At 32.7% G+C, this 15,144-nt stretch overlaps 1 protein-coding gene across 1 annotated transcript in view; it reads right to left on the reverse strand.

Annotated features, from left to right (window-relative positions):
* Adamts6 (ADAM metallopeptidase with thrombospondin type 1 motif 6) overlaps nt 1-15,144 on the reverse strand; it is a 297,708-nt gene that overhangs the window by 124,361 nt on the left and 158,203 nt on the right. Inside the window, exons 9-10 of the mRNA XM_046456198.2 lie at nt 11,774-11,920; nt 2,366-2,507 (exon numbers count right to left, since the gene is read on the reverse strand). Of these exons, the coding sequence (XP_046312154.1) occupies nt 2,366-2,507; nt 11,774-11,920 (289 nt within the window). The remainder of the gene's footprint in view (nt 1-2,365; nt 2,508-11,773; nt 11,921-15,144) is intronic.

The raw sequence follows: 15,144 nt of genomic DNA on the forward strand, positions 1-15,144 counted from the left end.
TCCAGATAAGAATTTTCATAACTACAGATGTAATCAACAGCTAGCCAGCAATGACTTCCTGATGACCAAAATGGAAGAGATAAGAAGTTGGGCACTGCTGCAGTTATGGACCATTTTATAATTGTTTAAAATCTTCCTTTACATCATTAGAGGTCTGCTTTTTGAAAGAGAATGAATTCATGATTCTTCCACTCCCTCTTGAAAAGGCTACAGTGTCCATCCAGGTCTACAGCAATTATGTTTAGTATTTATCTCAACATGCTACACTCAGAGTTATTGAAATCAAGTCAGCTTTATTGTTCCCTTCAGCTATTATCTGAAGAATGATTTTCCTATTTGACTGGACTCCAATTTTCAAAGCTACTATTATTTTTAAAGCAATATTTAGTATTTAGAATTATTTAAAACCTTAGGGATTCACCAGATAAAACCCTGTGTGAGTTTGTATGCTATCAAATGTGTAAAACCAATTATTTTAGGTACAAGTTCAAGAGGTATAAGTGATTGTAAAGAATCTATTATTACTCCAGAAACCACACTGGTAATACACAGCACTTTTTTTTTTAAATGGCAAAAGTATTTTCCTATTTGAAACTAGGGAAATCCTCATTTTGATGCAAATCAAAGTGAAAAGGGTCATAATAAAATACAATAAATTGTATAGGTTTTTAAGATGCTAATGTCTTTTACCAAATTTTCCAATTTTATTATATCTATTACAGAAGTCTTTATAAACACACAAAAATCTGAAAGTTCAATAAGAGGAAAACACAATTTTATTAGTACTGTTTATCTCATTTTAAATCAGACTGAAATGAATGAGATAAACCAAACAATTTTTAAGTGAGGAAACCAAACAATTTTTAAATTTATTTATTGGGGGGGGGGTGCGGCTGTTGGCAGTACCAGAGATAGAACCTAGGGCCTCACTCATGCTATGCAAGCACAGTACCACTGAGCTTTACCCTCAGTCCCTCAAGTCAATTTATAGATTAATTTATTTAAGAAAGAAAAATTACATACACAGATGTTGTACATTTCCTAATGTGGAAAGTTATAGGTAGAGTTAAAACCTAAATTCCAATTGAAAAATTAAAATGTAGATTAACTATTTTACTTGCTAACAAAGAAGTGAGAGTCAAAGAGACAGGAAAGATCAGAATTTTACCCAAGTTTCTACACAAGCAGATAGATAATCTTTAAAAATCTAGAGCACAGCCTGGTATGGTGGCACACACGGGTAATATTAGTCACTCAAAAGGCTGAGGCAGGAGGATCACAAGTTCAAGGCCAACCTGGCAACCTGACTCAAAATAAAAAAACAAAAAAGATGAAGATGTGGGTCAGCGGTAAAGTGCTTGCCTAAAATGCAAGGGGCCCTGGGTTCAATCACCAGCACTGAAAACAAAACAAAACAAAAAAAACCTAGAACACAAAGGTGCTGCCAAAATCTAGAGTAATCACTTTCATTTGTACTATTATTCCTTTATACAATTATTCCCAGAGGAATAATTGATACAGTACAATAGCCATATTATTTTTCATTTAGTATTACCTGCTTTAAAACTTAATTCCTTTTGTAGTTATTATTTTTAAGAGGAATCAAAAAGAGGCATAGAAATAAGAACCACATTTTTTAACTTATTTTTTATTATGAATATTTTCTGGCAAAAAAAATTTGACATTTTAAAGTCCTTTTTATTTTTCTTTTGCTCTCTCTCTCTCTTTTTTTAATTCAACATGCTTGTACTATGTTCTTCCTATGAACATGTCCTTATATTCATCACTGCAGCCTTTCTCTATGAAATCTAAAAAGATGTTTAAATATATTTTGTAATATAGACAGTGTGACTTTGAAGAATAAATTATGATGCCTACATTTTTTTCCACAGCAATTTTCCTTGTTTCACTATTTGCGCTCATGTCATCTTGTTCCTGCTCCGTTGTTGTGTTGGAATGTGGGCAGTGGATGAAGCAACTTGAAATGACTCAGTACTAGCAAGTATGAATTAAAGTAAAGGCACACAGCCAATGAAAAAATGCCCTTTAGCCCAATCATAACAGTACCAGAAAAAGGGAGTAGGGAGGGCTTTTAAAAATCATAGCATTTCAAAAGACAAAGTTAGCAATGTAAATTTAAAGAACAAGTACATTAGAGGTTATTAAAAATTCTACCTACATCCCTCATATGAAATTTAGAAACAGATGTCATACAAATGATATCAGAAAAAGTACAGTGTCAAGAGCCATATTTAAATTAATAATGCTACTGAAGGCAAACTATGTTCATCATAATGCTATCCAAACATCTGTGTCATAAAAGAACATATATAAATGACTAAACATAAGGATTAAGACCTCTTACCCCGTATTTACATTGGCGGGAAGTTGCTCCATACTGGAAACGACATTGCTCATCAGCATCGTACACCTGACCTGGGGCCACAGCTGGATAAAGAAAGTCACGCTTGGGAGGCTCATTATCAAGGCAAGTACCACGGCCTGAACTGTTCAACATAAAGGATCAAAGGAAATTAGGTACTCTGTGGACTATTTCAGTCACAATTATGAAACCATGTGTTGAGCTCTTTGTTTTAATAATTTGAGGCATGAAAAGCATCACTCTACCAATAAATAATCACATGGTAAAATAGAATTGCTTTACTAAAACTTAAGAGCTCCAAATAGTTTTTTTTTTCCAGCCCTAAAACACAATAAAAGCATCTTAGACAACAATCTGAAAATTTCATTTTGGACGAAAAACTTTGATTTAAACTAATTTCAGAAAGATTTAAAACAGAATTTCATATTGCTCTAAGATTCTTGTTTGTTTTCATTGAAAATATAGCCACATCTGGTAGTAGAATTAAAAACATGAAATGTGGAAAATTAAAAATATTGTAGTTGTAATTTTGAAAGACCTAATTTATATACTTTCACCTTGGGAAGACAATGGATGCTTTGGTTAGATATGTCCATAGGTTCTTGAAATATTTCCCTAATAGATGGGCTGAATGACAGATGAAGCTAATATTCATAGTATATTAGAAATGTTTAGTCTTTCAAATTTCATCTAGGGTCATCAGAATTGGAAAAGAGAATGTTCTCCTCTATATATAATTTCTGCTTTATGAAGTATGCCTGCACTCAAACATAATATTTTAATTCAGTGGAACAAATAACATAAAGATTGCCAAAAACCAGACAGAATACCTTAAAAAGCTTTAGACTTTGCTAAATGTAATTGTTCATTTTTATTTAGTCAGTGTGCATAAAATAGGACAGATGCTTTTTTACTTTCATTTCACATGTGAGTAAGTTAGAATTTTTAAAGAATTCCTATGCCAACATTTAAAAATTTTTTCCAACATTCTTGTCCATTGTGCCAGCACTTGTGTTTTTTTTCCAATTTTTTTCCATCCACTTTGCCAAAGGAAAATAACTTCACAAGTAGGAGTTCCTCAACTGTTATTTAGGACAGTACAAATTTTCATTTACAGATAGGTAAGAAAGAACTGGAGTTCACTATTAGTCTCATATTCACTTAAAAGTTTCTCACATTCTCAAATGTTACTTGTTTATATAAAAATGTATATTTTCACAGCAGTAAATTAATACCTTTTAAAAATTAAACTATTCCTAGGTGATACAGATTCAAGTAAGAGCTCCAAATAGTGAGAATACTATGTTCTTTACATCCCTTTCTTTTCAATTATACCTCCTTTCATAATTCTTTTAATAAATAAATATATCCAGATGGAATATTAAATATGTTACTAATATACTATTGGCTGTTACAATCATTTCAGTAGTCTCTGTTTAATATTTCTAAGAGAACCTTTTTTTTTTCACCCAGCTATCCAGTTTTCATGACAGAGCACTTGTTATTTCCTTTTTATTGTACCTTTACAAACAGACATGTACCTCAGTAAGACAAACTATTTATAGTTTATAGGTATATTTTAAAATAGCCAGAGCTTTTTATAAATTGTGTATAAATTTTAGATATATGTAATTCTACTAGTAAATTTGAAATTACATATCAGGGTTAATGGCAAAGAGGTAATATTTGAATACTATAATGGAAAAAGATGATTTTGATAATATGGAACATTTGTAGGATGACTAAATTAGTAGTTTAATTTCCAAATTTTACTTCCAAAATGCCCATTTCATTCCCATTTATAATAAAATTATAAACATCTTTATGAAAAGAACAAAATGAATGAAAAATAGAATAAACCAAATACTACTAAAAATCAACAGAAAAATTAAAAATTGTGTACTTAAGGACTTATGTACAGGATCCTATAGAAAACACATATTTACTATTAGCAGGAATAAATGTAGGATATAGTCACCTAAATGGCACCAGCTAAGAATATATTAGAAACAATTATACATAATTACTTTTAGGGATACCAAAAATTAGACTTAAATACTTAAAGGAAGAACTATGTGGACCCTAAAGAAGAATTTAAAAATAGATACACTGAAGAAAAAAATTCTTTCCTGATGGCAAAATTGGTTTAGCTCAGGAAGAATCAAGACTAATCATTTTATTTAATGTTCTTGTTTCAAGGTATTGATTGTCTTCTAATCATGGTTCACATTCTTAATTAAAAAAAAGATAAAAAACAAATCAGATGACCATTGTCAAGGGCCTTCAGACAGATAAGAATGATATGCACTGTGAGCACCTGGAGTCAAACTTTTCTGAGAAAGAATATCCCAAAAATGTATCTTTGTTTCACTTTTTCTGAAGTACCTAGTGCTTTTGTTTTAATGTTGTCTGGTTAAATATCTAGACAAGTCTTGTTCTCCTTTTCCAGTATATTTTTACAGAAGAATAAAACACCATGTAAAATAAAATATAGAAGAAAACTATATGTATCTTTTAAAAATGAACTATATTTAGGAATATCATATCAATGAAGGTCTTTTGAAATGTTTGTTTACATTTTGTACAAATTAGCAAGGTTTGCTAAGTCAAGTGTCTTCTTTTTTATTTATTTATTTATTTATTTTTATTTTTATTTTTTAAATTTTTTATTGTGGGTTGTTCAAAACATTACAAATTTCTTGACATATCATATTCCACACTTTGATTCAAGTGGGTTATGAACTCCCACCTTCACCCCATACACAGATTGCAGAATCACATACATCCATTGATTTACAAATTGCCATACTAGTGTCTGTTGTGCTCCGCTGCCTTTCCCATCCTCCACCCTCCCCCCTCCCCACCTCTCCCCTCCCCTCCCCTCCTGTCTCTCTACCCCCTCCACTGTATAACCCTGAGGGTCTCCTTCCATTACCGTGCAACTTCCCTTCTCTCTCCCTTTCCCTCCCACCTCTCATCCCTGTTAAATGTTAATCTTCTTCTCCTGCTCTTCATCCCTACTCTGTTCTTAGTTACTTTCCTTATATCAAAGAAGACATTTGGCATTTGTTTTTTAGGGATTGGCTAGCTTCACTTAGCATAATCTGCTCTAATGCCATCCATTTCCCTGCAAATTCTATGATTTTGTCATTTTTTAATGCAGAGTAATACTCCATTGTGTATAAATGCCACATTTTTTTTTATCCATTCATCTATTGAAGGGCATCTAGGTTGGTTCCACAGTCTTGCTATTGTGAACTGTGCTGCTATGAATATCGATGTAGCAGTGTCCCTGTAGCATGCTCTTTTTAGGTCTTTAGGGAATAGACCAAGAAGGGGAATAGCTGGGTCAAATGGTGGCTCCATTCCCAGCTTTCCAAGAAATCTCCATACTGCTTTCCAAACAAGTGTCTTCTAATCAAATAAATGTGGGGATATCTGCACAGCTGATTCCAATTGTTTTTACATTCCTATACATGCACGTGTAGTACATTTTCTTCCTAGTAATCATATCTGGTAATATAGTAAACCTTGATTAATATATCTGAGGAATGGGATATTTTTCATATCTTAATTCTTAACTGAGGGTTAATCAACAAAAATGCTTTTTTGCATAAAATTATCAAATTTGCTATTTTCCTGCTCCTTTTAAGTTAGTGAATTCTACAGATAACAATTACTATTTATCAACTTTTAGAAAATAAAAATTCTGGATATTATCATGCCTTCAATTTATCAATTATCATGAAATGTTACATATATAGATACAAAAGGTAGAGAACATGGATCTGAGAGATGTGGATTTAAGCCAGGAAATGCTTTTCCTCATTTTTTTCTTAAGAAAACTTCCAAGGCTCAACTCCAATAATTTTCCCCTTACAGGTAATAATTTTTTATAATAATTTTTTATAATAATTTCCTTGTTTTTCTTAATAATTTCATTTCTCAATTATTCACCTGCCTGTTTTGGACCTCTATACAAAAGGAGTTATACCATAGATTTTCTTTAGTAACTTTGTTTTTTTTGCTCAATATTGTGGATATAAAGTATATGATATATGTAACTGTAGTCTATTCATTTTTATTGTTCTTTAATATTTCACTTAAGACTATGCCACCATTATTTCTCCATTTTTCTATTAGTAAATTTTGAGATATTTATAATTTCTGGCAATTGCACATAATGCTGATATGATTATTTTTTTATAAATGTCTCCTGGTGCAAATGTGTGAATGCTTTTTATTTCATAAAATTATTACTTAGGAGTTTTTAATCTTATATTCTGTAATTTTCTCATTTTAAAAATGAGAAAATTTTCTCATTTTTCCCCAAAATAGAAGTTTTGGGAAATTTTTATTTAATCTAGAGTTACAACTGATTGAGATATAACCATACAATTCTTACTATATTGAGTCTATTGTTATTTATGCTATCAAAATAATAGTACTAGTAATATTACATACAAATTTTCTCAAAATAGCACTTTAAAATAAGTGGTTTGTGACTTGACATCATAAATGCAAATTCTCCACATAAGGCTCACATATTATAAATTAAATGTCAAGTACTATTAGTCTTCATCTATGAAATGTTATAAGTTACTATTGTTATTATAGATATACTTGTCCAGTAAAAAGTGAATACATAAAAAGTATGCTAGGGAAATATGTCATTATTTCCCTAGTTAACATCATATCAACAAAGAAATTTAATCCTAATTAATATCTATAGAAATATGGAAATTATTTAATTTTTACTCTAAGTTTGATAATGCTTCTAAGACAAGGCAAAAATATGTATTAGTTAAAGAATGTGCTTCTTCCTTGATTATGAAATTCATTGTAATTCAAAGTATATTTACATTTATAGAAATCCTTACAGTACCATATTTTTTTGTATTCTAATTTAGAGATCTTTTATTTACATAGTCCAAAAATTAGCCTTGAAAATAGGATTTTGAGCCAGAGTTCAGTCTTCAACTAAAATTTACAGATCCCCAGGTAAAATATGTCCCCCGGCTTTGTTTCCAGAAAACATGATGACATACTCCTAATTGGGATTTTAGATTTATTTTGACCAAAATGATTATATAAAGTATAGATCTTTGCTCTAAAATATGATCAATTTGCAAAAGGAATCTGTCTATATAATTCTGTACATATCTTAACAGTCCCTTAACAACAACAACAAAAATTTAACATTTTTCTTTTTTCTCAACCGTTATGCTAATACACTTAAATTAAGCAAAACTCAATTAGGTTGATATCAGCTATAGCAAGTTAGGTCTGGTTTTTAGGGGTTTTGTTTTTTAACTTTTTCAGTACTGGGGATTGAACCGAGAGTGCTCTCCCTCTGAGCTACATTCCCAGCCATTTCATAAAATTTTATTTTGAGACAGGATCTCTCTAAATTGTAGAGGCTGGCCTCAAACATAATTCTCCTGCCTCAGCTTCCTGAGTTGCTGGGATTACAGACATGCACCACTGCACCAGACTAAGCCAAGTGTCTTTGCCTACTATGGGCTCATAAACTGCTTTATCAATCTTCATGAAACAACTGTATTAACTAAGTGTAACAAATGTGATAATATATTTCAGTAAATGTAAATCTAAATGTATTATCTAAAGTCAAATATTTTTACTGTCACCCTCTATATGACTGGGATATCTAAATATAATTGAACTTGAGGCTGTCAAGATACAAATACTATACTGCCCTTTTACTCTATCTTCCCCTACATATGTAATCATGACTTATCAAAGATATATGGTTAGAGCAAGGTTCCCAAAACATGTCAGATAAACAGAGGAGGAGAAACCTGTTTTGCTGCTTTTTAGATACTACAGTTTTTATAAAGGTCCTACCTATAAATATTGTTTTCCATCTCATACATTGATATTGACCTTCAAAAGTAGTTGCTAAAGAGGAAAAAAGTGCTTTGGCCATCTTGCTCACTTTATAGCACTTCTCTTGTAGCTCTATTCTCACCTTTCTTCCTAGTTCACTTTCAACCAGTGCATCTGAAGGCATTCAGCCTCCATCCTTTCTGTGAAAATGGCTAATCTGTATTTAACTGAGAACTGCAGGAAATGTTGGTATGGATCTTTGATAGTTCAAATAATTTAACAGACTTTAATTTTAAAAGTGCAAGAGTTCATTTACAGAGCCCCCATAATTTTTAAATACAATATGAAGTTAATCTGTACTATTGCTAAGTGGTGGAGAATGTATGAAAACTGGCCTAAATTACTGCTGACTGCCTTCCACTGCCTGGTAGATTAGCCCATAGTCATCAATGAGTGTGAGCCATGATACCAGGTTCATCTTTCTCTACTTTCTAAATTAATAAATAAATAAGTCCCGCAGGCAGATAGGAAGAACACTACCTGCAAAGCCGTCGACGAAAACATCAGAAGCTGGCATAACACGTCCATTTTAACGGAAATGGGTTCTTTATTATTTAATCAGGACGGCTTCTGGGCGATTCATGAACCACTTATTGAATCACCGAGTTTAAGAAATCTGAAAAAAAATATTGGGAGTTGGTAAACACCATCTCCTGATTGATAAATTGCACCTAGTGTTTCAAAATGACATGACTTTGTATTCTACTGGCATTTAAAGGCCATAGAATTGTTTTCAGTTGAACATTGTGAATAGTGAAGTTCTACAAATCATAGAAAGCTCATTGTTAAATCCACCATCATCTTTGGCCTGTACAATCACTAAATAGAAAAAGGTATGCATTTTGTTGGCTGGGCTGCAGTTACTAAACAATTCATCTTTCAAGATTTCTTTTTCTTGAGAAGAGAACCTAAAATAAAGTGTTATGAATCCTTTTGAGCCAACTATAATACATAAATGTAATTTCAATCCTTGATCAAAATATCACTGGATTTTTAAAAATATCATGCATAGCTGTAAAAGCAATTACATTCACTGCATTAATAAAAAGGAGTAAAGAAAGTTACTACTATATCTTTGTGCTCCAGTGAATGGACCTTTTTACAGGCCCTTGTGTTTAAAAATCTTCTATTGGTTGGACAGATTATAATCAGATTTGTTGAGTTTATTAATAAAGAAGGTGGGGAAAACCAACTTTTCTCCAAGTCGCTACCCATTTTCTTTCACATCTATCTTTTATTGATGGTTTTAACTTTGTGAGCATTCCCATGAGGATGCACAAGAGAAATATTTTAATAAAATACAGGATAAATAAGCCCATTAGAATCCTGTCAACACTCATTGGGTTTATATGTACAAAATGCAAAGAAGCAATGAGGATTTAAGAATGCCTTATAGATTAATTATTTTAATTAATTCAGTGGACCACTTTATAGCATCTGGTAGTAATTCTACATCTCTCACCAAACCAGTGTTGATTTCTTAACTGTATTTTACCAGCAATTTATGGATTCTCTTTGGTAGTATCTTAACATTACAAACTAAATAAGATCTGGCAGGAGATCAAAACTGATTCATGTACGTATATATGTATTTTAATAAGGGAAAAGAACACACAAACTTATTACATGCCTAAGGCATGAAAGTATTAGACTCTGGTCCTTTTATTTAGAATACAGAAATGGTACTACATAATGAGTTGTGTAAAAGCCAATGGGATGGAAACAGTAGGAAGGAAAAAAGAAAATGGTCCCCTTGAAAACAAAAGAAGGGCCACCATAAAATATACACTGGAATCCTGAGTGTATTACATAGTTTATCTTTCTGATGATAGAGATTAAGATTCTATTATAAAAAATGAGCCAAGTCAAAACAAAAATCCAGATCTGGCTTTATTTCTAGGGAAAGCTGACCTTCAGTAATGTTTAAAATTTAGGTAAATTGTATCACTAGAAAAGTATATAACTAGTGTTTTGTATTTAAAACTACCAAAAAATGTCAAATTCTCTGTGGTCTATCTTTATAGTTTTTCAGTTAGTTTGGACCAAGGAAAGTACAGTGCTATAATTTTCTATTATAAGATTAAAAATTGTTGGAGTATAATATAGTTATTCAGAAGAACTGCCTTCTGAAATGAATTTCCAACTTCTTCAATTTTATTATTACCTTAATTAATTGTAAAGAGCCCGTTTTTAACTATTCCTCTTTTTCTTTTTTCCTTTTTTGCAGTCCTGGGGCTTGAACTCAAGGCCTCTCTCATGCTAGGCAAGTGCTCTACCATACAGCTATACTTCCAGTCCTATCTTTAGATTTTTGAGTAAAGCACTGTGTTAGGTAATTTAAAAATCTCATATTTGAGGCCTTATACAAATATGAAATGTAAGTTTTCAGAATATATAATCTGGCTAGTAGTGGATAGAAAGAAAATGTCTAGTGAGTACTTTTAACCTGTACAAACTATCTGAAATTTTACAATGCAATCATTGTAATATAAGCACATTTTAATATAAACGGTATTTTAAAACGCATTTCTGTTGTTTGTGCTTTATGTATGCCTCTTTTTTCACACAATATTTATTATCTCCTCCCCAAGGGAAAAATAGCATTAACCAGATATAGGCAATGGTAGAGCAATAAAGCACTGAAACCTTAATATTATTTAAAATAGTAATATTTATCATCTAATGATTGTTTATTAAGTGTTTTACACATATTATAGCATTATACATAATTATATATAACACCTAATGATACAAGCATTATGATTTAAACTCATTAAAAAAAATTAGGACACTGAATATTAGAAAGTTTAAGTAACATGCCCAAACTAACACAGGTAGAAAGTAAGACCTAAGTCTATCATTTCCTCAAATTGAATCTGGAAGCCCTGTGCAGGAAGATGTGGAAAACAATCTCTTTTCATAAACATCTCCTTTCTCTTCATATTTAGATAATCAGACTCTGGTAATATACATTGAAAGATCAGAAAAGAAGTTCCCAAACTGCAGAAGATGGGTTACTGAATAAATCATTTTCTCAAAGTGTTCATTTCCTGGCTGTTTGATTTTTTGTTGTTGTTGTTTGTTACTATTAGATAGTTTGGCACTCCTACATGTTCAGTTTATTTACCAACATAATAAAATATAAAATCACTAAATTAAAGTTTGGTTTATTCTATTAAAGGTATATAAATGTAAATTCTTTCTGAAATTTTTTTCTCGCTTATTGAACAATTCTAATCGCTCATATTATTAATCCCATTTATATCCTTGTTCCCCTTCCTCTAGTTTATTCAGTAAGTTTTGTTTGCACATGAACTGAAAAATTTGCCACAATCTTATATTAAAGCCTGTGGGTATCAGCCAGAAATATAACTGGGCCCTATAAAACAGACTCATTATGCAAAATTTGAAGCACTACATGTTAGGCTTCTACCAATGACTTACTTTTGGAGCAATTAATCATACTCTCCAGAGATTACTTACTCAAGAAAGCTGGTGATATAGTCTCGACTGCAGGCAGACCAGGAAAAAGGATTGGTATTTGCAGTAATGTGAGCTGCCATAAGTTTTGCTGCTTCATGACCTTTTGTCCCACAAGAATTTCCAATTCCATCATGGTTCATACCAAAACTGTTTTAATTAGGAAGAAACATAGGAAACATGAAAGAAAGAAATATGAACAAAACAAAACAACAACCCCCTATACACCTTAATTTCCTTATCTGACCACTTATTAGCCTTATCAGTATATGCCATCTATCAAGATAGACCAGATCCTCTAAAGAAATGTAGGATTAATGTTAAAGAGACTTAGGAATAATTCAGTGATACAATGATATCTAATTCTCTTTATACTTATTATATTCTCACATTCTCTCATATGATACCATCACTTATTAAACAGAAAAAGGAATATATATATAACCTCACTTTATAGAGGATAAAACTCAGATTTAGCAAAGATAAATGACTTATTAAAGTCACACAGTAAGGCCTGAAATTGCTAATAGAACCTGTCTTTTAACATGCTAGTAGTGTTCATCCTACCTCACTATGATGAATCCATAGGGAATTATAAAAAGACGGCTATGATTCATTGAATTCTAGGTTGTAGAGCAAACACAAAAGTCCTGTTCCTTAACACTGATAAAGAAGAATTACATAAACATATAACTTATGTCTATGTGAGTTTAGTGTGTTTTTAAATCATTTGAAAAACCTCGATACATTTTAGGGTTAGGGTTTTTCTTTGCCCAGGCCTCCATTTTTCAAAGATTTTCTTTGTCATCTTTTCCCTATGTCTTATATCCATGCTTAATGCTATCAGTGTGATCTTGAAACACACTTCAATCATAAAAATAATTTTCTGAGTAGAATATATGCTCACTACATATGAACACAGTTTAACTTTTTTCAAAAAAAGTATTTATTTTTTAGTTGTAGTTGAACACAATACCTTTTATTTTATTTATTTATTTTCATGTGGTGCTGAGGATCGAACCCAGGGCCTCACACATGCTAGGTGAGCACTCTACTGCTGAGTCACAACCCCAGCCCAAACAGTTTAACCTTTTTTTAAAGTAAGTAGTAGATGAGATCATTAGTGAAAGCAAATATTAATAGTTATCATCTTGGCAGTGCAGACACACTGAAGGTGTGTAAGAAAAACTGAAAATATAGCATTGACCTGTGTTTTATACAGGTTACTGTTGGAACTACAAGGGAATTAGTGAAGTAGGAAGAGAATGGAGCTGAGGAGAACAGTTGTAAGATAATTACCAATTGAGAAATGATGTTGGTCTGAACTAGGGCACTAGTTCAGATAAGTGGGATTAGATTTGAGACTTGTTCAGGAACAGAATGGGTTGTACTATGAAAAAGTTAATTGATGACACATAATATATTCACAGTGTGGGACAGGGAGGATGACAACCCAACAATAAGCAAAGACATGTATGAGATTATCTAGTACCCTAAAGTAAAATACCCAATAATCTTTCAAGAACACTAATTAGTATTCTAGTTTAACAGCAACACACTGGAATCAACCTCCTTCAAAGGTCTTCCAGGAATGTGAAGGTGAAGTTTAAAGTGGATTGAATTAAACTATACTCTTTCAAAACAATTTCTCTCAAAAAACAATATTCTCTCAAAAAAAGCACTCACCTACTACAGATTTACATAGTGAGCTCAATAGTGTAAATATGCAAAAAAATAATATTCCCCATTGCTCTTAAAAGTTGATGTTACTAATACTACTATGATTCTTTTTAAGTTGTGACAGTTTTATTTTTTTTTTCTTTTTAAATTTTTTATTGTGGGTTGTTCAAAACATTACAAATTTCTTGACATATCATATTCCACACTTTGATTCAAGTGGGTTATGAACTCCCACCTTCACCCCATACACAGATTGCAGAATCACATCAGTTACACATCCATTGATTTACAAATTGCCATACTAGTGTCTGTTGTGCTTCGCTGCCTTTCACATCCTCCCCCCTCCCCCCTCCCCACCTCTCCCCTCCCCTCCCCTCCTCTCTCTCTACCTCCTCCACTGTATAACCCTGAGGGTCTCCTTCCATTACCATGCAATTTCCCTTCTCTCTCCCTTTCCCTCCCACCTCTCATCCCTGTTAAATGTTAATCTTCTTCTCCTGCTCTTCGTCCCTACTCTGTTCTTAGTTACTCTCTTTATATCAAAGAAGACATTTGGCATTTGTTTTTTAGGGATTGGCTAGCTTCACTTAGCATAATCTGCTCTAATGCCATCCATTTCCCTGTAAATTCTATGATTTTGTCATTTTTTAATGCAGAGTAATACTCCATTGTGTATAAATGCCACATTTTTTTTATCCATTCGTCTATTGAAGGGCATCTAGGTTGGTTCCACAGTCTTGCTATTGTGAACTGTGCTGCTATGAACATCGATGTAGCAGTGTCCCTGTAGCATGCTCTTTTTAGGTCTTTAGGGAATAGACCAAGAAGGGGAATAGCTGGGTAAAATGGTGGCTCCATTCCCAGCTTTCCAAGAAATCTCCATACTGCTTTCCAAATTGGCTGCACCAATCTGCAGTCCCACCAGCAATGTACAAGTGTACCCTTTTCCCCACATCCTCGCCAGCACTTGTTGTTGTTTGACTTCCTAATGGCTGCCAATCTTACTGGAGTGAGATGGTATCTTAGGGTGGTTTTGATTTGCATTTCTCTGACAGCTAGAGATGGTGAGCATTTTTTCATGTACTTGTTGATTGACTGTATGTCCTCCTCTGAGAAGTGTCTGTTCAGGTCCTTGGCCCATTTGTTGATTGGGTTGTTTGTTCTCTTATTGTCTAATTTTTTGAGTTCTTTGTATACTCTGGATATTAGGGCTCTATCTGAAGTGTGAGGAGTAAAGATTTGTTCCCAGGGTGTAGGCTCCCTATTTACCTCTCTTATTGTTTCTTTTGCTGAGAAAAAACTTTTTAGTTTGAGTAAGTCCCATTTGTTGATTCTAGTAATTAACTTTTGTGCTATGGGTGTCCTATTGAGGAATTTGGAGCCCGACCCCACCGACTGTAGATCGTAGCCAACTTTTTCTTCTATCAGACGGCGTGTCTCTGATTTGATATCGAGCTCCTTGATCCATTTTGAATTCACTTTTGTGCATGGCGAGAGAAAGGGATTCAGTTTCATTTTGTTGCATATGGATTTCCAGTTTTCCCAGCACCATTTGTTGAAGATGCTGTCCTTCCTCCATTGCATGCTTTTAGCCCCTTTATCAAATATAAGATAGTTGTAGTTTTGTGGATCGGTTTCTGTGTCCTCTATTCTGTACCATTGGTCCACCCGCCTGTTTTGGTACCAGTACCATG

Source organism: Marmota monax, unplaced genomic scaffold, assembly GCF_021218885.2.
Source record: "Marmota monax isolate L192 unplaced genomic scaffold, Marmota_monax_Labrador192_F-V1.1 WCK01_AAM20220418_F8-fsc00130, whole genome shotgun sequence".
NCBI lineage: Eukaryota > Metazoa > Chordata > Mammalia > Rodentia > Sciuridae > Marmota > Marmota monax.